Raw genomic sequence first — 23,771 nt, forward strand, 5'->3', positions numbered from 1 at the left:
GACTCCACACAATTCCAGTGTTTGTTCAGTGTCTTGATGATGGCTGAGTTTAATACCCAGATAGAAGAAACACTGTGCCTGGAATGAAACCAAACCATAAGTTTCTGTGCCCTTAACTAGGGGTTAGGACTTCATCAATAGGCAAAATCCTTTGCGGATTTTGGTTCTACATATATATGAACACTCACCAAGGCCTCTCTGAGAGGATCCCTGAACTTGTCCATAATTTATAGGCCCTGGCTTTCAGCTCTGCACTCAGCGTGGAAAGGCTAAGCCAGGGGAACAATGGCACCAGAATCCTCACTTCCCACACCATGAATTAGAAGAGTCACACCGTCCAGTCGACTGATAGAAACCCTTACTCTGAGGAATAAATGGTTGCCTCCTTCTGGAATTAAGATGTTTAAAATTAATTTTTCATTTTATCCTATGACATGGTCAATGGGGACTCCAGGAGATTTTTCTATATACCCACAATGTAAATTGCTTTTAACTCAAGTTCATTTAGTTTTCTGTGGTTCTTGGATGAACATCTGAAATGGATCTCCTTTTCTCATAGGCCCAAAGTAAAAGAAAGTGGCGGGAGGTGCAACATACCCCTATGTGCTCCAGTGTCATGATTGTAGTCATGACTTTGGACATAGTTATAAGACATATGTGTAGTGTAGACAAGAAAAAGCCACTTGATTCCATTTTTGTAGGCAGTATGCTACACATTCAAATGTTTTCCTGAAGATAGCATAGCATAATTTGAGTGATACTGTCATCATTAAGAGTGTTATACCAAGCCTGATTTCCTGATTTCAATGTGAATATGTGCTATGTGAATATTAGAGAAAGCTTGATAAAGCATATTTTGTTTTGCAAGATTTATGTAGGTGTAAAACAATTTCAAAATAAAAAGTTTATACTGGGTGCCAGTGGCTCACGCCTGTAATCCTAGCTACCCAGGAGGCTGAGATCTGAGGATCGCAGTTCAAAACCAGTCGGGGCAGAAAAGTCTGTGAGACTCTTATCTCCAATAAGTCACTAGAAAACCAGAAGTCGTGCTGTGGCTCAGGCAGTAGAGCACTCGCCATGAGCTGAAGAGCTGAGGGACAATGCCCAGGCCCAGAGTTCAAGCCCCACAACCAACAAAAAGAGAGAGAGAGAGAGAAGGAGGAAGGGAGAGAGAGAGAGAGAGTCTCACAGACTTTCCTGTCCAGGCTAGCTTTGAATAACAATCCTCAGATGTTGGCCTCATGAGTAGCTATAGTTACAGGTGTGAGCCACTAACACTCAACTACAGGAGAAGTTTGTTTATTGTTGTTGTTGGTCGTGGGGCTTGAACTCTGGGCCTGGGCATTGTCCCTCAGCTCTTCAGCTCAAGGCTAGTGCTCTACCATTTGAGCCACAGGGCCACTTCCGGCTTTTTTCTTTTTGCTTATGTGGTACTGAGGAATCGAACCCAGGGCCTCAGACATGCAAGGCAAGCACTCTACCACTGAGCCACCTTCCCAGCCCCCGCAGTTATTATTTATTATAGTATTTTATATAAGGTTGCAGCAGCCTGTGTGCGAGATTCTGTTTCCGGCAGAGTCTTTGTGATAGTATTTGAATAGTATATGTGAGAACACTTCATCATCCCTAGATTTATATGTTTATAAGTTTTGTTTTGTCAAAATCAACATAAGCCACTCCTATTGGACAATTTCCACATTTTCACAATTAATTAAGATAGTTTCTCTGAAACACTGCCCATCCTGGAGTTAGGGTTTGATCACTTCTCATCACCAGGATGGGCATGTCCTGGTTGTTCTCAGTGGGACATGACTGGTGACAAGGAGTTAGTGTCAAAACTTATGTAGCAATGTTTGAGCAGATAAGGAGGAGATGTAAGTAAGCTTCTGAGACTAAATTTATCTGTATTCCATTGCTAAATTCAAAACTCTGGGCCAGCATTATTGGTTAGGAGTTTCTGTAGAATGTAATTTTTCAGTATGAACAAAAAGCAGCAAGTTCAACACAAGGTAGAAATACGAAGTGCAGAATAGGACAAAACCAAAGGTAGGAAGAAAAAGACAATAACAAAACAGATGTCATAAAACAGATGAAAGGTGTCTTGTTGCCTCTCTTCTGGGGAGTGACCAAAAGATGAAGATGGTGGTACACATTTCCAAATATGCTGGTGCTTCTAATTGTCTCCTGCTACAAAGAGAACACATTCCTACTGAACATATGAATGCAGTAATATTGTATCTATAGAAATAAATAAAAGGCCAGGCGCCAGTGGCTCACGCCTGTAATTCTAGTTACTCAGGAGGCTGAGATCTAAGGATCATGGTTAAAGCCAGCCCGGGCAGGAAAGTCCATGAAACTCTTATCTCCAATAAAACCATCGGAAGTGGCGCTGTAGCTCAAGTGGTAGAGCGCTAGCCTTGAGCTGAGGGACAGCACTCAGGCCCAGAGTTCAAGCCCCATGACCAACAAAAACAAACAAACAAACAAACACTCCTGAATAGGAGTTTGGAGGAACCATGTAGGGTTTCCACTGTTGTTTACAAAAGTACATTTGGTCAAATTCCTGTAACTATAGATAGCTTAGAAGTTTCCTTAGGTCTAGAAAACAAAAACCTTTAAGAGTCAACAAACTCTTTCATAAGAGACATAATGAACTCTTAAGTATTATCAGTTCATTCAGTCTGTGTAATTTATGTTCTGTTTGATTTTTTTAATAGTGCTGCATTCTACCACTTGAGAACAGAGCCCTGTGCTTTGCTAGACAGGCACTCTACTACTTGAGCCATGCCCTCAGCCCTTTCTTACTTTAGTTAAGAGCTGGCCTTAGATTTTGATTCTCCTGCCTAATGCCTCCCCCACGGCTTGACTTTTCAGGTGTGTACCACCACACTCAATTTATTTATTGAAATGAGACGTCACTAACTTTTTTTTAAAAATGTTTATTGTAAAGATACTGTACAGAGGGGTTACAGTTACATGAGTGAGATAAGGAGTATATTTCCTATCATGAGAACTCACTAAATTTTTGCCTGGATTGTCCTTGAATCTTGATCCTCCCAGTCTTTGCCTCCCAAGTAGCTGGGGTCACTGCACATGGCCCTGTTTATCTCCATTAAACAATTTTATGACCCTGTCACTTAGTACATTAGAGTTTAGTGAGTTTTTATTTTGTCTATTATCCTTGAAACTATCAGAAAACTATGCATAAGAGTATTGTTAGAGTCTTCTCCATAAACCTGGTTGCCAGTGTTTTCAGAAAAGCATCAAAACCAGACGATAAAAGTCTTAGTTTAAATTTTGATTTTATTTCAGCAATTAACAAGGAAGTTCAATTATTTTCACTGTTTATGCCATGATTAAGGTGATCATAACTCACAGTGCCCCTAAGACTTCAATGAATTTTATAATCTGTGGAGCATTCACATTAATGACATATCCATATAAATATATCATAAAGAAGATTAAGCACCAGTTTATTATTTCACAGTGTTTTCCATAATATCATATAACCACTAGACCTAATTAACTTTTTATTATCAGTACCATCTGAGAACTATGGACTTGGAGGAGGTCAAAGGTCCAAGTGGAAAAAACCTCACCATCCAAAAGTCTTAATTTAGAACTCTGATCCCAAGAAAGCCTGCCAAATATGTCAAAGGTTTAAAACATTCTGTCTAAAATAGGATGATACATCATTGTGGAACCATAGTCACTCATTTAACCAGTGTGATTTTACCAGGGTTATAAAAGTTATAAAGGAATTAAAAGGTTTTAAATGAAAATAGATTTTTTTTAAACCAACTCTTTTTTTTTTTTTTTGGGTCCAGTCGTGGGGCCTGAACTCTGGGCCTGGGCGCTGTCTCTCAGCTCTTCAGCTAAAGGCTAGCACTCTACCACTTGAGCCACAGTGCCACTTCTGGCTTTTTTCTTTTTGTTTATGTGGTGCTGAGGAATCGAACCCAGGGCCTCATGCATGCAAGGCAAGCGCTCTACCACTGAGCCACCTTCCCAGCCCCCAAAACCAACTCTTTTAAGGCTCACTTTAACACAGTGATCAAATACTAACTAGAACAACAGAAAACAGAAGAAATTATCTTCACAAAAAAACGAAGATCTGTGTGTTGAGTCTGGTAAGCCAGAAGTAAAGAAAATCTTTGTGACATTGCTTCTGCTGATGGAGGGAAGGCTGTTCTAGTCACCTGGAAGTTAAACCTGCTGCAAAGGGCCTTAAGTGTAGTTAGGCACCCAAAAAGTCTGTGTTTAAGTTATGTTTGTACATTTTATTATGGAAGCATATAAACAAGAAATTGGCTCCCCCATGGTATAACCCCTGCTTTCACTGTATTTGATGTTGGTATAATTTGTGGAGGGAAAGGGAAAAAACCAATCGTTTAAATAGGGATACAGGTGGACCCATTGCAACAATGAGATGTACAAGACGTTATTTCGAAAATGAACTTTACAACTTTGGTGGGGGGGGAATGGGAAAGGTTGGGAAGGGGAAACAAAGGAGGAGGCAACAATGCTTGTTAAGAAATGTACTCATTACCTTGCCCATGTAATTGTAACCCCTCTGCACGGTATTTTCACCAAAAAAAAACAAAAAACAAGAAATTGGTACTGTAACAGTACTTTTAAGTACTAACTACTTAACTGGGCCTACAACAAAAAGCAGGATAGCTTGTCATCCAAGCCTTCTCCATTTTGAATCCATGTTCTTTTCTCTGAGCCATTCTCTCCTGAATGCACTTTACAGCTATCTTAGAATCCAGGAAGGATTGGACCACTACTCAGGTATCAGTGACTTATTTCTCCTAACTAGCCTGCCCTGCCTAGGTAATAAAGTTGTACAACTGCTACAGAACGCTTCTCAAAGCAAGGACTGAAAAATGACCATCTGATCACACTATGTCTGGGACTGTGGATTTAGGTTTCCCTCCCTTTCCTCCCCCCCCCAGTTCTTTGTCTATTCACATCTACATCTCATGTCTATACCCAGAGATGACTGCTTGTGCCATCTGACACTTCACCAAGTCTCTCTATTTGGCAGACAGTAGCTTGTAAGTAGACAGAACCGACATGGGATTCCAGGAGTTTTATGCCTGGGGTGTTTAATCATTACAAAGACATTTTCATTTTTGTTCTACCAATGAACTTAAAATCAGTGTATTCAGCAAAGGTTTAAGTTATGTGACCCAAAAGTCATTTTAGGATACTTACTATATTATTGCTTACTATAATATTATTATATTAACAATTGTTCATAGTTAACAATTAACCTGAGTGTTCATCTATCTGGAAGCCAAGTTGAACAGAATTCCTCAGGAGATTTTTTTTAACTATGGAGATCCAATTACATTCACACATATAGAATATACATAAATAAACATATACAGGATCTTACAACTTTAGTTTTAGAATATTAGTCAAGACAAAGAAATAGGGGCTGGAAAGGTGGCTCAAAGGTAGAGTGTTTGTCTTGCATGCATGAGGCCCTGGGTTTGATTCCTCAGAACCACATAAACAGAAAAAGCCTGAAGTGGTGCTAGCTCAAGTGGTAGAGCACTAGCTTTGAGCTGAAGAGCTGAGGGACAGTGCCCAGGCCCAGAGTTCAGGCCCCACAACTGGCAAAAACAAAACCAACCAAACAAAAAAAGACAAAGAAATACAAAAATAGCCTGCACTTCTAGCTACTCAGGAGGATGAGATCTGTGGATCCCAGTTTGAAGTGAACTCAGGGGGGGAAGTCTGCGAGACTATCTCCAATAAACTATCAGACGATCAGGAAGTGGAACTGTAGCTCAAGTGGTAGAGCACTAGCTTTAAGCAAAAAAAGCTCAGAAACAGGGCTAGGAAGAGGGCTCAGGGGTAGAGTGCTTGCCTTGCATGCATGAGGCCCTGGGTTCAATTCCTCAGCATAAAAAGCCGGGAATCGCTGAAAAAGCTGGAAATGGCGCTGTGGCTCAACACTCAGGAGCTGAGGGACAGTGCCCAGGCCCAGAGTTCAGGCCCCACACAACAAAACAAGCAAACAAACAAAAAATACAAAGGAGCTCAATACATAGGTAGATTTTAAACTCATCAGTTTATTTAAAAAGTTGAATGTGAATTATGTTTCTGAATAAATGAGACAAATGAAAGTTATCTGATCATATGGCCAAACTCAAAGTTTTCACTTACCTGGTTACGTAATCTTTTCCCTACTGTGGCGACATTTTTGGTTCAAAGTTTCCTTAGCATTTTGTTTCTTGAAAATTTCTTGCCTTTTTTGGTTTGTTTTTTTTTCTTTCTTGTTTTCAGCCTTAAATGAAATTATGGATTCACTGTTAGATGTTTACAGTTTGGGTCAGACTGACCAAAATAACAAAACTCTAAGCAATCTTGAATAGAAAAAGAAAATTATCTTTGCTGTTTGTTTACTAGTCTGGTTTGCTTGAAAAATTTGGGGGAGTAAATTATTTGAGTCCTTTGCTTTTGCTTTTCCTTCCTGAGATGGCACACAACGTTAATAGGTAAATGATGGATAGGTGATAGTTGATTGATAGATAGATGATAGATAATACTAAATAGAAAGTATAGAAAGATTCACATACCGTGCTCATTAACATCCTATATGCAGTTCTTCTGTCGTTGACATCTTGCATAAATATGACACTTTTTTTTTTTTTTTTTTACAATTGATGAGCCAGGATTGATTTTTTTTTTTTTTTGAACTAGTCCTGGGGCTTGAACTCAGGGCCTGGGCAATTGTCCCTGAGCTTCTTTTGTTCAAGGCTAGCATTCTACCACTTGAGCCACAGTGCCACATCTGACTTTTTCTGTTTATGTGGTACTGAGGAATCAAACCCAGGGCTTCATGCATGCCAGGCAAGCACTCTACCACTAGCGACATTCCTAGCCCTGATTTTTTTGTGTGTGTGTGTGCTTATCCTGGGGTTTGAATTCAGGGCCTGAGCACTCCTTCTATTCCTATTACTTCATTCCTCCCAATGTCCCTTGCAAGCACTGACCTTTTCAATGTCTCTGGAGCTTTGCCTTTTTAAAATGTCATATAAGCTGGGTGCCTGTAGCTCATGTCTGTAACCCTAGCTACTCAGGCGGCTGAAATCTAAGGATCAAGGTTCAAAGGCAGCGCAGGCAGGAAAGTCTGTGACACTCTTATCTCCAATTAACCACCAGAAAACTGGTAGTAGAGCTGTGGCTCAAAGTGATAAAGCACTAGCCTTGAGCAGAAAAGCTCAGGGACAGCACTCAGGCCCAAAGTTCAAGCCCCAGGAATGACAAAAAAAAAAAAAAAAGAGGTCATATAGTTCTAATCATACAGTATATCACCTTTCAGATTGGCTTCCTCAGCATAAAAATATGCATTAAGGTTATTCTGTGTGCACCTGTGAGAGCTCATTTCCTTTTATTGCTTTTTAGTACTACTTCATGGTATGCATGTGCCACTGCTTATCCATTTGTCTATGGAGGACATTTTGGTTGCTTCCATACTTTGGCAGTTATGAATAAAGATCTGATAAACATTAGTATACAGGCATTTGTGTGGACAGAAGTTTTCAGTGCATTTGAATAAATACCAAGGTGGGTGATTGATCAATCATATAGTAGCCACAACTATTTTCTAACAGCAATGAATGGAAATTCTTGTTGCCTTATACTATCACCAGCTTTGGTATTGCCAATGTTTTTGATTTTTGCTATTTGACATGTGTTTTGCTTCTTGTTGTTTTATTTTTAAAAACCTTGTTGTTGAATACTTTTTCAAATGCTTATTTGCCATTGTTATTGTTTGGATTTTAAATGTTTTTCTAAGACTATTGTGTAAAAGGCTTGTTTACTGGTGGATGGGAAGTGGTGCTACTGGGAGGTGGTAGAAACTTAAAGAAGTGGAACATGGTAGAAGGAAGTGGTCTGAGACCAGCCTAGGCAAAAAGTTAATGAGACTCTGCCTCAAAAAAGCAAGCTAAGTGTGGTGGTGATGCCCGTGATTCCAGCTAATGCAGAAGTAGGAGGATTACAGTCTGAGGCCAGCCCAAGCAAAAGTAGGAGACCCTATCTGAAAAACGAGCTAAAGTTGGGGTATGACTCAAATGGGAAGCCTTGAGCTAAAAAAAAAAAAAACAAGTTAATGAATTCATCTTAAATATTCCCCAATGGCCATCCTGCTAAAAGCTTGGTCTCCAAGCTGGCTCTATTGGAAAGTAATAGAAACTTTAAGAGGTGGGACTAGAGGGCGGTTTTCAGGTCATTGGGAGCATGCCCTCACAGGGGACTGAGGGTGATCAGTCTCTTCTTTCTGCTACTTCCCAGCCATGAGATGAACAACTTTGCTCTGCCAGGTGCTCCTGCCACGATACTGCACCATGGCGCAGATCAGCAGTGCCCATTGTACATCAACTGAGGCCTCCAAAACTGTGAGACAAAATAGACCTTTTCTCTTTATAAGTTGATTATCACGTGTATTTGTTATACTTGGAGAAAAATGACATATCATGTGACTCAGCAAAATATAGCTCACAGGCAAATCTAGCCAGGTGACTGCTTTTGTAAATAAAGTAGGTAGAAGGAAAGAAGGAAGGAAAGGAGGGAGGGAGGGAGGAGGGAGGGAGGGAGAGAAACACTGACTGAAACCAGAAGTCAGCTTAGTCAACAGAACCTATTATATTGGTCACAGGTTTATAGAGGAAAGAACATTGTATGTAAAGGCAAGAAGTTTGATGTGTGTAGAGTATAAGAGAAGCAAGATGGGCTGGGAATATGGCTTAGTGGTAGAGTGTTTGCCTAGCATGCATGAAGCCCTGGGTTTGATTCCTCAGTACCACATAAACAGAAAAAATCAGAAGTGGTGCTATGGCTCAAGTAGTAGAGTGCTAGCCTTAAGCAAAAGAAGCTCAAAGACAGTGCCCAGGCCTGAGCTCAAGCCCCAGGTCTGGCGAGGGGGTGTGGGGGGGAGCATGAGATAGATCAATGAGATTTTAATTAATGAAATACTCATGATCAGATTTGGATTTGAGAACAATCACTTTGGCTCGAGTGGAAATTATTTGAAGAAATATTGAACTACAAGACCAAACAGGAGTTGAAGTGTGCCTGAATTGATGAATGGCAGTGGAGAAAAGGATAATTTGGACAAGGATATAATGTATCAGGACTTACTGATGGCTATGTAAGGGAGGCAGCATGGACAGATTGAAAATTGTCAATCAGTTGTGACACTTCTGCTTCTTTCAAATATAATTTTGACATGGTATACTCTACTATTTCTGATAGGAAGAGTTTATTGATTTTATTCATATTATAAATTTGATCATTTAGGCCATACAGATTCTAAGTCTGTAGAAATTAGTTGTTTTATAATCCCAGTTTATGTAGCTTATACCAACTTTTGAATGTTCTTGAACTGAGGTGTGTTTCCATTAAAAGCATACAAAGATATGTGATATAGAGTATAATTGAGGTAGTCAGACTTCACATATAGCTCAGGACTACAAGAGCAAGTGTGCCAGAAAACAAGGTAGAATCCTCGTGATCTGTGGAAACCCAGCCTGACACACACAGCAACCCTTCTGTTCTGCTTTCCTGATGGACACAGTCACAAGCTCACACAGCTGGAAGGGAGAGAATGCTGGTTCCACTGTCAGTGGCAGAGTGGCCAAGAATTTACAGCTATGTTATAAAGCCGCCATAATCAGTTTGGGCTAAGGACAATGCTCTTTGTATTTATCCTGTCTGGGGCTGTATTGTATCTTGAATATGAGGCTTGATGTCATTGACATCAATTTTGGATAATTTTTAGTTGTGGCTTCAAACACATCTGTACAGTGCTGCATAGTCCTGATGTTAAGATCGTCATACTATGATTTTTCAAAGTCTGGTCCTAGAACCACGATGTGAGACAGAAACCAGATCATATGCATACTTGGAGCAGAGTTCACATTTAACCATCCTATAAACATGCTTCCCCCTCCTCCTTGCAAAGGTTCTTCTGACTTCTGTAATAAAGAAGTCAGCTGCCTTTCCTTATATAGCAACAACTCTTTGTTGCTTTTGCCCACTAAAGATTTACCTTGTTACCAGTTGTTGGGATGTTAGATGATCATGCGGTCTCAGTTTCTCAACCCTGTTTTCACAGGTGAAAATAGTCACTCTTGTGTTTGCTAAGAAAGTGCTCACCTCCTTGAATTGTGCCTCCTGCCCTTTTTGTAGCTTGAGTTATTTTTCATACAGGGTCTCATTCTTTTTGCCCAGGCTGGTCTTGAACTGTGATCCTCCCAACCTCTACCTCCTAAGTAGCTAGGTTTATAGGCATCATGTACCACCACTTCTAGCCACTTATCTTTAAAATTCATCTACAAGCCAGACATCAAAGGCTCACACCTATAATCCTGGCTTCTCAGGAGGCTGAGAACTGAGGATGACAGTTTAAAGTCAGCCTGGGCAGAAAAGTCCATGAAACTCTTATGCCAATTAACCACCAAAACACTGGAGATAGAGAAGCAGAAATGTGGTTCCAGTAAAAAAGCTAAGGAACAGCATCCAGCTTCTGAATTCAAGCTCTCCTACTGGCACATACATATATACATACATGCCACATGTGTGTGTGTGCGCACACACACACACACGCACACACACACGCACAATTCACCTACAAGTCAAAGCATTAAAAAGAACCCCTAAAGGGGCTGGGAAGATGGCTCAGTGGTAGAGCGCTTGCCTTGCATGCCTGAGGCCCTGGGTTCAATTCCTCAGCACCACATAACCAAAATGAAAAAAGCCGGAAGTGGCGCTGTGGCTCAAGTGGTAGAGTGCTAGCCTTGAGCTGAAGAGCTGAGGGACAGTGCCCAGGCCCAGAGTTCAGGCCCCACGACCGGACCCAAAAAAAAAAAAAAAAAAAAAGAACCCCTAAAGTCTAGAAGGAAATGTAAGTTTTAATAGTAAGCATGCGTTTATATTTCCTTGTGTTGTATATGTCTGAATCTTCTGCGATAAGCATGTGATACATTAGTAAAATACAGTATGGGCAAATAAAACCTATTCAACAAAGTGATCTAAAATATAGCATTAATTTCAAACAATGAATTTAGTGTTGTATATGGGAAAAAATGATTCCTAAACTGACCAAACACTACATTTTGACCTTGAATCTTCTATGTCAACGAAGACTAATACATGTATTACAATCTAGAAGTCCTCTTCTGGGTACCTAAGTGTTTGCGAAAGAAGGATATAATTTGTTCCCATGCATCTATCTGGGCCTTTGAGTGAGCCCTCATTTCCCCACCCCACATTACAGCTTTGTTTAGCAATATGTGCAAGGAAGCTGGGCACATGGGGAAGTAGGGAGGCTCAATGTAATGCCCAGTCCCAGGATAGGAGATGATCTGGGGCTTTTCCTTCCCATGAGCCTGTAGCCGGTCAGAGGCCGTTTGGGCATATAACTCGCTCCTCCAGTTATGATCATCTTGGCCAACGATGAAGAGGATGGGCCCCTGGGCCTTCTCTATTGGAATCATACTGGGGTTTTTATACCCTCCTACAAGATCATTCCGTATATCTACAATATCCAGAATGCCTGAGAAAGCCACCTTGCTTCTCCTCAGGTCAAAGCCCAAGGGTGGGATCCTAGTCTGCTTGTATTGAATGGTTCGGTTCCCACTGAACCCAGAGCCATTGATGGAAACTGTGGCTGAGATGTTCTTCAAGAATGAGGCCATTAAGAGACAAATATCAGCTCCCAAAGAAATGCCCAGAAGCCCAATTCCTGGGCCCTTTACCTGGAAGAAAAGAAGAAAGAGTCAAGAATGTACCCAATACAAAAGTGCTTGCCAAACAATGCAACTAGAGATGCTTCTAGTGTCAACCTGTGAGTTGTTCATATTAACTAAAGGGAGTGTTTCCCAAGAACTGAATATTTGGCTAAAAACAGAACAAACAAATCATACTTACTGTCAAATTTACTAATCAGTTATAAATGCTCCAGAACGATCATCTAGTAGAGAAGACTGAGCCACAGCAACCATCAAGTTCTGAGCCTCATTCAAAGTGAAATTGATCTATGTCTTTTTTGGGGGGAGGGGAGTCCGGTCGTGGGGCCTGAACTCTGGGCCTGGGCACTGTCCCTCAGCTCTTCAGCTCAAGGCTAGCGCTCTACCACTTGAGCCACAGCACCACTGCCGGGTTTTTTTTTTTGCTTATGTGGTGCTGAGGAATTGAACCCAGGGCCTCATGCATGCAAGGCAAGCGCTCTATCACTGAGCCACCTTCCCAGCCCTGATCAATGTCTTTATGTGACTTGATATTCAACCGTGTCAAATTGAGTTCTATTTCAAGCTGTGAAACACTCATCAGCTCCTATCCAAATATATTGGCAAATGATTAACTTCAGGAAAGCAAAGCAAGATGTGAGAGTCCACTTCAGGAGTTCTTAGCCTCAGAGGAGAAGAAGGAACATTCAGGATCAGAATGTGGAAGGATACAAATGCAGCAGTGGTACTCATTAGACACAATGTTGAAAAGGAACAACTAGTGGGTGGGGAAAGAAGGGCCAAGGAAGGCGGGACATTATCCAAAGAAATGTACTTACTACCTGACTTATGAAACATACATTAAAATACATTGAAAAGCTGGGAAGGTGGCTCAGTGGTAGAGCGCTCACCTTGCATGCTTAAGGCCCTGGGTTCGATTCCTCAGTACATAAGCAGAAGGGAAAAAAAGCCGGAAGTGGCGCTGTGGCTCAAGTGGTAGAGTGCTACCCTTGAGCTGAAGAGCTGAGGGACAGCGCCCAGGCCCAGAGTTCAGGCCCTATGACCAGACCCAAAAAATAAAAATAAAATACACTGAAAATACTCCAATGTATTTTTTTTTTGTTGTTGGTCGTGGGGCTTGAACTCTGGGCCTGGGCGCTGTCCCTCAGTTCTTCAGCTCAAGGCGAGCGCTCTACCACTTGAGCTACAGCGCCACTTCCGGTTTTCTGGTGGTTTATTGGAGATAAGAGTCTCAAGGTCTCTCCTGCCCGGGCTGGCTTTGAACCGCGATCCTCAGATCTCAGCTAGGAGTAGCTAGGATTACAGGTGTGAGCCACCAGCACCCGGCTACTCCAATGTATTTTTAAAAAGCAAGCAGGCAAAGCTGAGGAGAAGCTCATCATTTGTATTACAAGAGAAATCCCAATGTTATTGAAATTTGGCATCAGTTTTACAATTCATTCTACAACATGGATCCATTTGATAGAGGGAACTATTAGATGGCTGACACTAAGGAAATCTCCAAAAGAAATGTATGGGGAAAAGGAAAAAGAGCAGCTTTAGTGCACCTGGTACAAGTAACGCCCTTTATGGAGAGATTCCTAGAGACTAGTTCAATAAAAAGCAGGCGGCACACCTGGGGGTGTTGGAGCATGTAGCACAGGGCTTCTTCAAAGTAGTCCACCGATAAGCAATGAAAATCCTTGGGGAGGTCCTCAAAGTTAGAAAAAGCCACAGCCAATGTGGCAAAGCCATGGCCAGCCAGAAGGCTAGCTCGATATTCCAACAGGCCCCCTCCAAGTCCAAAGATGTCAATGATCCCTGGGAAAGGTCCATGGCCTAAAAAAAAAAAAAAAAAAGGAATATTATAATGGAAGCATTATGCAACTTAAAGAATCTACATTCTGTTTAGACACTTTTCTTTTCCTGCCAGCACCTGGGTGCTCTCCCTGAGCTTCTTTTGCTCAAGGCTAGTGCTCTACCATTTCAACTACAGCAACACTTCTAGATTTTTAAAAAAAAATTATTTATTTATTTTGCCATTCCTCAGGTTTGAACTCTGGGCTTGGGTGCTGTCCCTGAGCTCCATTTGGTCAAGGCTAGCACTCTACCACTTGAGCCGCAGTGCCACTTCTAGCTTTTTCTGTGATTTAATTGGAGAAAAGAGTCTTGAGGACTTTCCTGCCTGTGATGGCTTTGAATTGTGATTCTCAGATCTCAGCCTTCTGAGTAGCTAAGATTACAAGCATGAGCCACCTGCGCCTGGCTACTTTCCTAAGTTATTTAGCGAATTCCTATGAATCAAAGGTAAGAGGACATGATCCCCAGATTACTACTAAAGAGTGCCTTCGAGGGAGAAAACCCCAAAACACAGAGAAACTTCTCCTGGATGAGTTATTTACTAGGTTTGAAGAATCCTTAGTTATTGTGAGGGATAGTGGTAAAAGCTTTCATTAAGGAATGCATCCCAGAGGGAGGTGACAGGCAATGTCCATTCACAGTTGGAGGACTGGATAGAGAAGATTTTGAAAGAAAGTTGCATGTTGTGCTGCCTCTGTCCCACAGCCTCTCTTTCCACCACCACCTGTGTGTGTGTGTGTGTGTGTGTGTGTGTGTGCATGGTGCTCATTGACATTCCAGATGTCTATGTAAGAGGAAAGAAAAATGAAACACCGGAGTCGGCCTTTGGTGAGGAAGGCAGCAAAGCCTTAAGTGCGATAGAAATGGGCGAAGAAGTGAAGCAGAGACCCAGAATGCCCAGATCACCAGAGAAGGACATATTGTCCCTTTGGGTGTCATCATTTCCCCTAACCACTCCTGCAGCTGGGAGGTGAGGGGGGCCTGGGACTGTAGGCAGTGAATAATAATAAATAGCAAAGTGAACCTCTTTTGACAACACACAATAATGGTGATCACTTCGTTGGGATGCTATTATTAAATGAGGTAATACAAGTTAAAGACACCAGACAGGACCTAACAGCCAAACCCTTCGAATTGGTGGAGCAGCCACTGACGTGGTCCAGTCTCAGATGCCCCAGGAGGAGCAGGGAGGCCCCAGGACGTGCAGAGGAGCCAGACCCAGCAGGGGCCCCGCAGGGAGAGCAGCGGCGGCCAGCTCCTAACTCCAAAAGGCCTATAGCTCACCTGGCGGCAGGAAGAGGGTGGCCCGCACCCGGCCCTCGCGCACCGGCACCCGCCGCACCCCGGCCGCCATGAAGTGCCGCTCGTGCACCGCCCGCGCCAGCACGCGCCCGCCCTCGGGCTCGCCGGGCCCGGCGGGCTCGCGGCCGTCCAGCACCTCCAGCTCCAGCAGCAAGGGCGTCTGCACGTCCCGCTTGAGCAAGCGCCAGAAGGGCCTGTCGGGCTGCAGGGCCCAGACGAGCCCCATGGGCTCGAGCCCCGCGAAGCTGCCGCCCAGCGCGGGCGCGCGCTGCAGGTCCAGCTGGCCGCGGGCGTCGGCGCGGTAGCGCGCGTGGGCCCGGAAGAGCGCGCCCTTCTCGTCGCGCAGGGACGCGCGCAGCGCCACGGGCTGCTCGGGGGCCAGGCCGTGCACGGCGATGCGCACCGGCTCGTCCCAGCACACGCGGCCCGCGGGCTCCACCACCACCCTGGGCGCCGCCATGCGGGACTCGAAGCTGGGCCACCAGAGCCCTTGCGAGGTCGTAGCGAGCGCACCCCGTGGATCCCAGCCCGGGACGCGTGAGCGCGGGGTGCCTGAGCGGGCCTGGGAGGGGGCGGGCAGTTCAGGGTCCACAGGCCTCCGCAGGGAAGCCGCTGGTCGGCGATTGGCGGCCGGCTGGGGGCGGCGCGAGGACGGTCCCCGGTGCTCTGGGGCGCAGAGCCTCTCCCGGAAAGATCTCTGCCTCTCACCACGCTCCACGTGCTGCAGTGGAAACTACTGAGTGATCTCTATTAGTGGTGACGCCTGATGCCAGCGAGGGCAAGCCCGGGTCCAGCTCCATCATGGATTGACTAATAGTTGAAAAAAAATTTTTTTTCTTTAAAGCTGGGCGCCGGTGGCTCATGCCTGTAATCCTAGCTACTCAGGAGGCTGAGATCTGAGGATCGCGGTTCAAAGCCAGCCCCTGGCAGGAAAGTCCTGAGACTCTTATCTCCAATAAACCATCAGGAAACCGGAAGTGGTGCTGTGGCTCAAGTGGTAGAGTGCTAGCTTTGAGCACAAAGCGGCTCAGGGACAGCATCCATCCAGGCCCTGAGTTGTTAATCCTAGCTACTTAGGAGGTTGAGATCTGAAGATCACGGTTCGAAGCCAGCCCAGGCCAGAAAGTCTGTGAGACTCTTATCTCCAGTAAACTATTCAGAAAAAGCCGGGAGTAGCACTGTGGCTCAAGTGGTAGAGCGCTAGCCTTGAGCACAACAGGCTCAAGGATAGCACCCAGGCCCTGGGACCAGCAAAAAAAAAAAAGGAAAAAAAAAAACCTTCAATGAAGTAAAAGTTTGTCTTAGATTTTTTTTTTTTTTTTTTGGGGGGGGGGGTCTGTCATGGGGCCTGAACTCTGGGCCTGGGCGCTGTTCCTCAGCTCTTCAGCTCAAGGCTAGCACTCTACCACTTGAGCCACAGCGCCACTTCCGGCTTTTTTTCTTTTTGCTAATGTGGTGCTGAGGAATCGAACCCAGGGCCTTATGCATGCAAGGCAAGCGCTCTACCACTGAGCCACCTTCCCAGCCCCTATGTTAGATTCTTTTGTGACTGTCATGACAGAATGCCTGAGGTCTGGCAATTTATAAGAACACGAAGTTATTTCTTAGAGTTCTGAAGGCCAAGTTGAAGAGTCCATTTTTGGTGAGGAACTTCTTTCTGTTTCATCCTATGGTGGAAGGATAAAAGAAACACACAAGAAAGGTATTGTGGGGAAGCAGTGGAGGTATATTTCAGTAGTAGTGTGTGTGTGCTTACTATGGGCCAGGCTCTGGGTTCAATCCCCAACAGCCCCCTCACCCCCCCAAAAATAGCCTAACAAAATGGTGAGACCTAACATCTTTTTAGCAGGAACTCATTCTAGGGATGACTACAGGACTCCATCTGTAAGGGCATTAACCCATTCTTCAAGGCTCTGTTCTCCTGACTTTATCTCTCCTATCTGGAGTCCTAAGTCTCACTGTGATGGCATTGGGGACTAAGTGTCCAACGCACAAACTTTGAAGGACTTGTTCAAAGCATAGACAATTTACATACCAAAGATTGAAAACCTATGTGAACAGTTCAGTGAATTTTCTCAAGTTCAACACCCCGTTCTCCCCCCCCCCCCCAGCCTTCCCCCACACACATAGGTACATGCATATCACATAAGCAAGCTTGGGAAGCCAGAAAATGATCAATGCCAAGTTCCACAAAAACGGCTCTCACACATTCTCCCTTCTCCCAAGGGTACTTGTCTGGTTCATATTACTTCAGTGAAATACCTGAGGCCCTTTACTTATAAAGACAATGTTAGGGAAATGAGCTCCCTTCCCATAGCTTACTACACTCCTTCTTTTCTCCACAGCTTAGCATGCTCCCTTCCTAGGCAACACTAGGCCCCTGTAGTAAAGGCAGTGAATAATCAACTTCAACCCCCTTTACCTTGGGATGGCCTTCTCTGGGGCATCTACTACCATATAAGGACACAAGAGCCCCTTAGAGTGACCTTCAGGTCTGGGCAGCTGTAGGACCCTTATCTACTATTTGGACAGCAGCCATATACCCTATTCTGCCATGATGAAGCCCCTGGCCCACACGTCCACACTGGGTTCTCCGCCTCCTAGCCCCTTCTAGCCCCTCCTAAGACTTGTAGGTTATACAGGTCAACCTCAGACAATAGCTGGTGTTTCTTCTCCCTTCTCCCTTGAGAGAAGGAGACTTGCCAGCCCCTTTTCCCAGCAGTAAACATCTCTTTGTTCTCTGTACCTGGATGTATGTGTGGTTGGTTCTCTGGCAAAGTCTAATAATCTTTCAGACAAAATGTTTATTTACCTCACAGTTCTGGAGGTTTAGTTTAAGATCTTGTAGCCCCATTTCTTTGTGATTCTGGTAACACTAGAGACAACGGTGGGTTGTCCCTGGGTAAACATTGCAAGTTTGAGAGTAGGCAGAGCCTGAGACATTGGATTCCCACAATCCCATTCAAGGACACAGCTCATCAACCTAGGCTCTTGCTTCCACCACAAGAAGGATTAAGTCAAGTCTGGAGCATAGTAAATGTGGTAGGAAAGAGGAGACAAATAGGGCAAACAAAAAGATTACAAGGCATGCATGTGCCACATGGAGACAGTATCTTAGGTTCACTTTTGCCATCATTGGCCTTCTGGGGTACAGAGAATGACCTCTAACCTCTGGTTACATCGAGGGTATTGGGAGGAATGGCATAGTTAAAATAGCCTAAGTCCCAGGCTGGTTTGGAGGTAGAAATAGGCAGTGTGATACTCCAAAGTTTCAGAATTGATCTGGTTTTGTTATGATGAGAGCCTTTAACAGCTGGCAGGTGGCCCAATCTTTTCTTGATTCCAGGATGACAGCAGAGAGAAGGCAGAAGATAGGAGATCTGGAGCACTAAGCCAAGCCCCAATCAACCAGCTCACAGGGCAGAATCACTGCTGAGTTACATTTGACCTCTAGGACCTGCCTTACCAGTATGGCTAGGCAAGTTACACATCTTTTGTTGTAGAACTATTTGTTGAGCCACTTTAGGCTGGAATGAATCATAGCCTTAATCCTTAGGTAAGTGGAGTACTTCCAAAAAATACCGGGAACTGGGCACTGGTGGCGCATGCCTCTAATCTTAGCTACTCAGGAGGCTGAGATCTGAGTATTACAGTTCAAAGCCAGCCTGGGCAGGAAACTCATGAGACTTATCGCCAATAAATTACTCTAAAAAGCAAGCAGTAGTGTTGTGATTCTAGTGGTAGAACGCTGGCCTTGAGCAAAAGAAGTTCAAGGAGAGTACCTAGGCCCAGAGTTTCAAGCCCCAGGACCAACCCAAAAAAATGAAACAAAAAATCCTGGGACATTTTATGACCTTCGTGGCCTCATTGGAAAGCTCAATTACAAAAAAATTTGTCTCAGAGACCCTGAGATCTTAACTTGTCCATTTTGGATTCCCGTTGCAATTCCTTAGGTGCCTGAATAATGGGCATATATAGCATGAAGACCTCCCAGTAGCTACTTCTCAGAGATTCCAATCCATCCCAACAGCCTCCCCCAATCGACCAAGCCTTTAACCTGTAACCTTTGAGAAATACTATCCACATTCAAACCATAGCACTTAAACATGTGTATGTGTGTGTGTGTGTGTACTGGGGCTTGAACTCAGGGTCTTGAGGTCTTGTCTCTTTCTGCTCAAGGCTAGCACTCTTGAGCCATACTTCTACTTCTTGCGGCTTCTCCTCCCCCTCCCCCTCCCCCTTCTTCTTCTCTGGTGGCTATTTCTCCTTCCCCCCTCCTTCCCCTTCCTTCCCCTCCCCTTCTCCCTCCTTCCCCTTCCTCCTCCTCCTCCTCCTCCTCCTTCTTTTTCTTCCTTCTTCTTCTTCTTCCTCTTCCTCCCAGTCCTGAGGCTTGAACTTAGGGCCTAGGCACTGTCCCTGAGCTCCTTTTGCTCAAGACTAGCACTCTACCACTTCAGCTATATAGTACCACTTCCAACCTTTTCTGTTTATGTGGTACTGAGGAATTGAACCCAGGGCTTCATGCATGCTAGGCAAGCACTCTACCACTAAGCCACATTCCCAGCCCAACTTCTGGCTTTTTGTTGGTTAACTCAGATAAGAGTCTTTCCTCCTGGGCTGGCTTAAACCTTGATCTTCAGATCTTTGCCTCCTGAGTAGCTAGAATTATAGGTGTCACCCATACCTGGTTTTCTTTTTAAACTTCTACAGTGTCTTAAGAATTTGCAGCTACGTTAGTAAGTAGATAAATACCTAACGTTGGCCCATTTTGCTTAGGTTATTTTTCAAATACGATCTCTGTTTTTTGCCTAGGCAGCCAGTCCTGACTGGAATCCTCCTATTTAAGCTTCTTGCAAAAGTGAGATGACAGATGAATGCCACCACTTTTTTTCTACCAATAACTGTATCTACCTATCTTGATCTTTAGCTCCATCTCTGTTTATCCAAACTGAAAACACCTGCAATTTTATCTTGAAACTTATTTTTTTGGTAAATTCATTTCTACTCTGATGAGGAAACACTTTTGTCATTCAAAAGAAAAAATAATGCAAATACACTCACTAATAGCAGTAGCTATTCCCAGGAGAGATCAACATTGGACATGTCACTTAGTCAAATAACAATTACAGTTTTGCTGGAATTGTGCCCTCTGTACCACCCAAGTGTCTGTGGAAGAAAGTCTGAATTTGCTTCCACGCATCCACTTGGGCCACTGCATGAGCCTTGGGTTCTCCCCCCCAGAGGCAACCCCCCAGGAAGCGATTCAGGAAAGATTTACACAAGGGGAAGTAAGGGGGATCAATGTTGTGCCCTGCCTCAGGGTAAAGAATGATCTGGGGCTTTGCCTTCCCATGGGCCTCTAGGCGCTTAGAGGCCTCATTTGCATAGAACTCACTCTTCCAGTTGTGATCATCCTGACCTACAAGGAACAGGAAGTTGGTGTCAGACCTTTCCACGGGAATGAAGCTCTTCTGGCCAGGTCCTTCCAAAGGACTCATCATGATATCCACAATATCCGTGATGCCATCTTTGGTCATCTTTACTCGATTTAGGTTAATGCCCACAGGGGGCAAAGTCTCATCTTTGTAGCACAGGGTTCCTGTAGAATTGGCCACAGAGCCATTGATGATGACAGCAGTGGTGATGCCCTTCAGGAAAGAGGCCATAGAGAGGCAGAGTTCACCCCCTTTGGAAAGCCCAAGCAGCCCAATTCCTGGGCCTTTTACCTGTGACCAGGACAGAGAAAATGAAGGAGGATGAGTCCATACATAGTATAGTAGAGTGAGTGGTCTTGAGACCACCCTGAAAGTCAGGTGGAACTGACTGTGAATCTGGGCTTTAGCAATATCCTGGCTTTAAAAAGAAGCATTAATTTCACAAAACTTTAAATAGCCAAAGCCATCTTTACTGACTTCAAAATATATTACAAAGATATAGTAATCAAAATAGCAGGGTATTGGCATAAATACAGACACACAGCCCAATGGAACAAGGTAGAAAAGTAAACTCACAGAACTATAACTAATTGATTTTATTTTGGGGGGTTGTTGTAGGGCTTGAACGCAGGGCCTGGGCACTGACCCTGAGATTTTTTGCTCAAGACTAGTGTTCTACTGAAAGATTAAAAATTAGAGTTACATTTTACAATTGCTAACTGCTGGTTTTGCTTCTGTAAACTTGCTTGCGCTAGCACTGACCCTTCCCCTCCCTGGAAATAAAAAGTTTTGGAGTCTAGATGTCCGCCCTGGGACAAGCTCTGTAGTCATAAATAAAGAACTAACAAGTAAATTCCCCAAGTGGCCAAATGGGACCCAAGATAAGGAACAAAGAGTATGTTCCTCTGCATTCCTGTGTAAAAATTCTCGGTTTAGGGGGCTCAAGATAAGGACCATCTGGTGAGCCCAGCAAACTAGGCCAAATGTTAATCAATCACAAGCCTGTAACTATGTAAACTCCCCTCCAGGGTGACTGCTCCCCCTAGACTTGCCCTGAGCCAACTGTTTTACAAAGAGTGTTATAAACTTCCCCTGCAGGCTGGAGTATATGATAACTTTTAAGCTGGGGAGCCTGGGGTCTTATGCTAATCCTGTGGTTTTTGTCTTTAAAAGTGCCTGTAACCGCAGCTCAGGGCTTCCTGTCTGTCAAATAAGTTCCTCTTGCTTATTGCAGCTGCTGGCTTGGAGTCTTGGTTCTTGGGGTGCCCTCCTGTGGAAGAAAGCATCCCAGAGGGTCTGGGGTCTTTCACTACTACCTTGAGCCACAGCTCCACCTCCAATTTTCTGATGGTTAATTGTAGAGAAAAGTTTCACTTTATTGCCCAGGCTGGCTTTGAACTGCAGTTCTCAGATCTCGGTCTCGCTGAGCAGCTAGGATCGCAGACTTGAGCCACCAGTGCCCAGCCCAATTAACTAAAAATAGTTTTTATTATTATTATAAAGGTGATATACAGAGCAGTTTCAGTTACATAAGTCAGGTAAAGAGTGTATTTCTTTGGGACAATGTCACCCTTTCCCTCACTCTCTCCCAATTTTTCCCTCCCATCCTACCCACAAGTTATAGGGTTCATTTTCAACATAGTGTCCAGTGAATATCATTGCTTCATTTGTTCACCCTCAATGTATTTTTTAAGCCAAAGTTCAAAAGATAGCCTCATTAAGAAATTGAGCTGTGAGAATTAGATATGCACATGGAGAAAGAAATTGAACCTTCTGGGCTGGGAAGGTGGCTCAGTGGTAGTTCGCATGCCTTGCATGCCAGAGGCCCTGGGTTCTATTCCTCAGCACCACATAAGCAAAAAAAGAAAAAAGCCGGAAGTGGTGCTGTGGCTCAAGTGGTAGAGTGCTAGCCTTGAACTGAAGAGCTGAGGGACAGCGCCCAGGCCCAGAGTTCAGGCCCCATGACTGGACCCAAAAAAAAAAAAAAAAAGAAAAGAAATTGAACCTTCTTCTTCACATTATGAAAATCATACCAAAATGGATAGAATATTGTTGGAGTGAGGAGCAGCATTCAAATAGGAGGAGAAGGGCTAATGATGAAGGTAAATAATGGATATGGGTCAAAATAGTTTATTTGCATTATGAAAACAGAACAACAAGGGTTCTCATTTATCAAGATGTATTATACTCATAAACTGACATGCTGAAGTGAAATCCCTTGGTATAATTACTTAAATATAATTTAAAAAGGAAAAAAAAAAACACATTTTTTTTTGTTGGTTATAGGGCTTTAACTTGGGGCCTGGGTACTTTCCCTGAGCTCTTTTGATCAAGGCTAGTGCTCTACCACTTTGAGCCATAATGCCACTTCTGGTTTTCTGGTGGTTAATTGGAGATAAGAGTCTCACAGACTTTCCTGCCAGGGCTGGCTTTGAATCACATCTTCAGATCCCAGCCTCCTGAATAGCTAGAATTACAGGCATGAGCCACCAGTATTTGGCTCAAAAACATTTTAATAGAACAATAGAATGTATTGAAAATATTCTAAGAAATGAGGAGTGAGGGAAAGGAAAGTGTTATTGGGAGGGGGAGTTTAATTTAGATACATTGAATGCGTGTATGGAAACATCACAAGGGAGCCTCTTCCCTTGTACAACTGTGTGTGTGTATGTACAAGAAACTAATGTATATAGAAGAAAACCCAAAGGAAATGCTTAAATATAAGACCTGAACCTATGAGGCTACTAGAAGAAAATTGAGGGGAAATGCTTTAGGATACTATAATAGACAAAGATTTCTTTGGAAAAGATCCTAAAATTATTGGAAATAGACATGAGATTATAGCAAATTAAAAAGCTTTGAACAGCAGAGAAAATAATCACCTAATAAAAAAGACAACCCACAAAATGAGAGAAAATATTTGCTAAGTCTTCATCTGAAAAAGAGTTGATATCTAGAATATGTGAGGAATCCCCCCTTTTTTAAAAAAAGCAAAAATGTCCAAAATAATATATTTTAAAATGATCAACAAACCTTACAGAAACATCCAAATGACCAACAGGTATTTGAAAAAAGAAATTAGTCAACATCCCTAAATACGAGGGAAATGCACCAAACAGCCTCTCCTAGGAAACCCTCTGTTTTGGACAGGATGCTTAATTTCCCTAAAGACAGAAACCATCTGGGCACACAAATGGTCTATTTCCCATGATACCATCCTGACTCAGAAATTTACATTTCTGCCTGGCACTGGTGTCTCACATTTGTAATCCTAGCTACTCAGGAAGCTGAGAGCTGAGGATCACAATTCAAAGCCAGCCTGGCAGGAAACTCTATGAGACTTTTATCTCCAATTAGCCACCAGAAGTGGTGCTGTGGCTCAGTTGGTAGAGCACTAGCCTTGACCTAAAGAACTGAGGGACAGAAC

At 43.6% G+C, this 23,771-nt stretch overlaps 1 protein-coding gene across 3 annotated transcripts in view; it reads right to left on the reverse strand.

Annotated features, from left to right (window-relative positions):
- Positions 1–10,913: 10,913 nt before the first annotated feature.
- The window catches only part of LOC122118635 (acyl-coenzyme A thioesterase 1-like), a 33,925-nt gene continuing 21,067 nt past the window's right edge, over positions 10,914–23,771 (reverse strand). The window contains exons 3-4 of one of the 3 annotated variants that reach the window (XM_042692475.1): positions 20,065–20,635; positions 10,914–11,206 (exon numbers count right to left, since the gene is read on the reverse strand). In XM_042692475.1, coding sequence (XP_042548409.1) covers positions 11,178–11,206; positions 20,065–20,635 — 600 coding nt within the window. In that variant the 3' untranslated portion in view covers positions 10,914–11,177. Of the gene's footprint in view, positions 11,207–19,877; positions 20,636–23,771 lie in introns of those variants that run through there. The other 2 variants (XM_042692476.1, XM_042692474.1) reach the window with 2 other exon arrangements.

This window comes from Dipodomys spectabilis, unplaced genomic scaffold (genome assembly GCF_019054845.1).
Source record: "Dipodomys spectabilis isolate Male_0828 unplaced genomic scaffold, ASM1905484v1 ptg000157l, whole genome shotgun sequence".
NCBI classification, from domain to species: Eukaryota; Metazoa; Chordata; class Mammalia; order Rodentia; family Heteromyidae; genus Dipodomys; species Dipodomys spectabilis.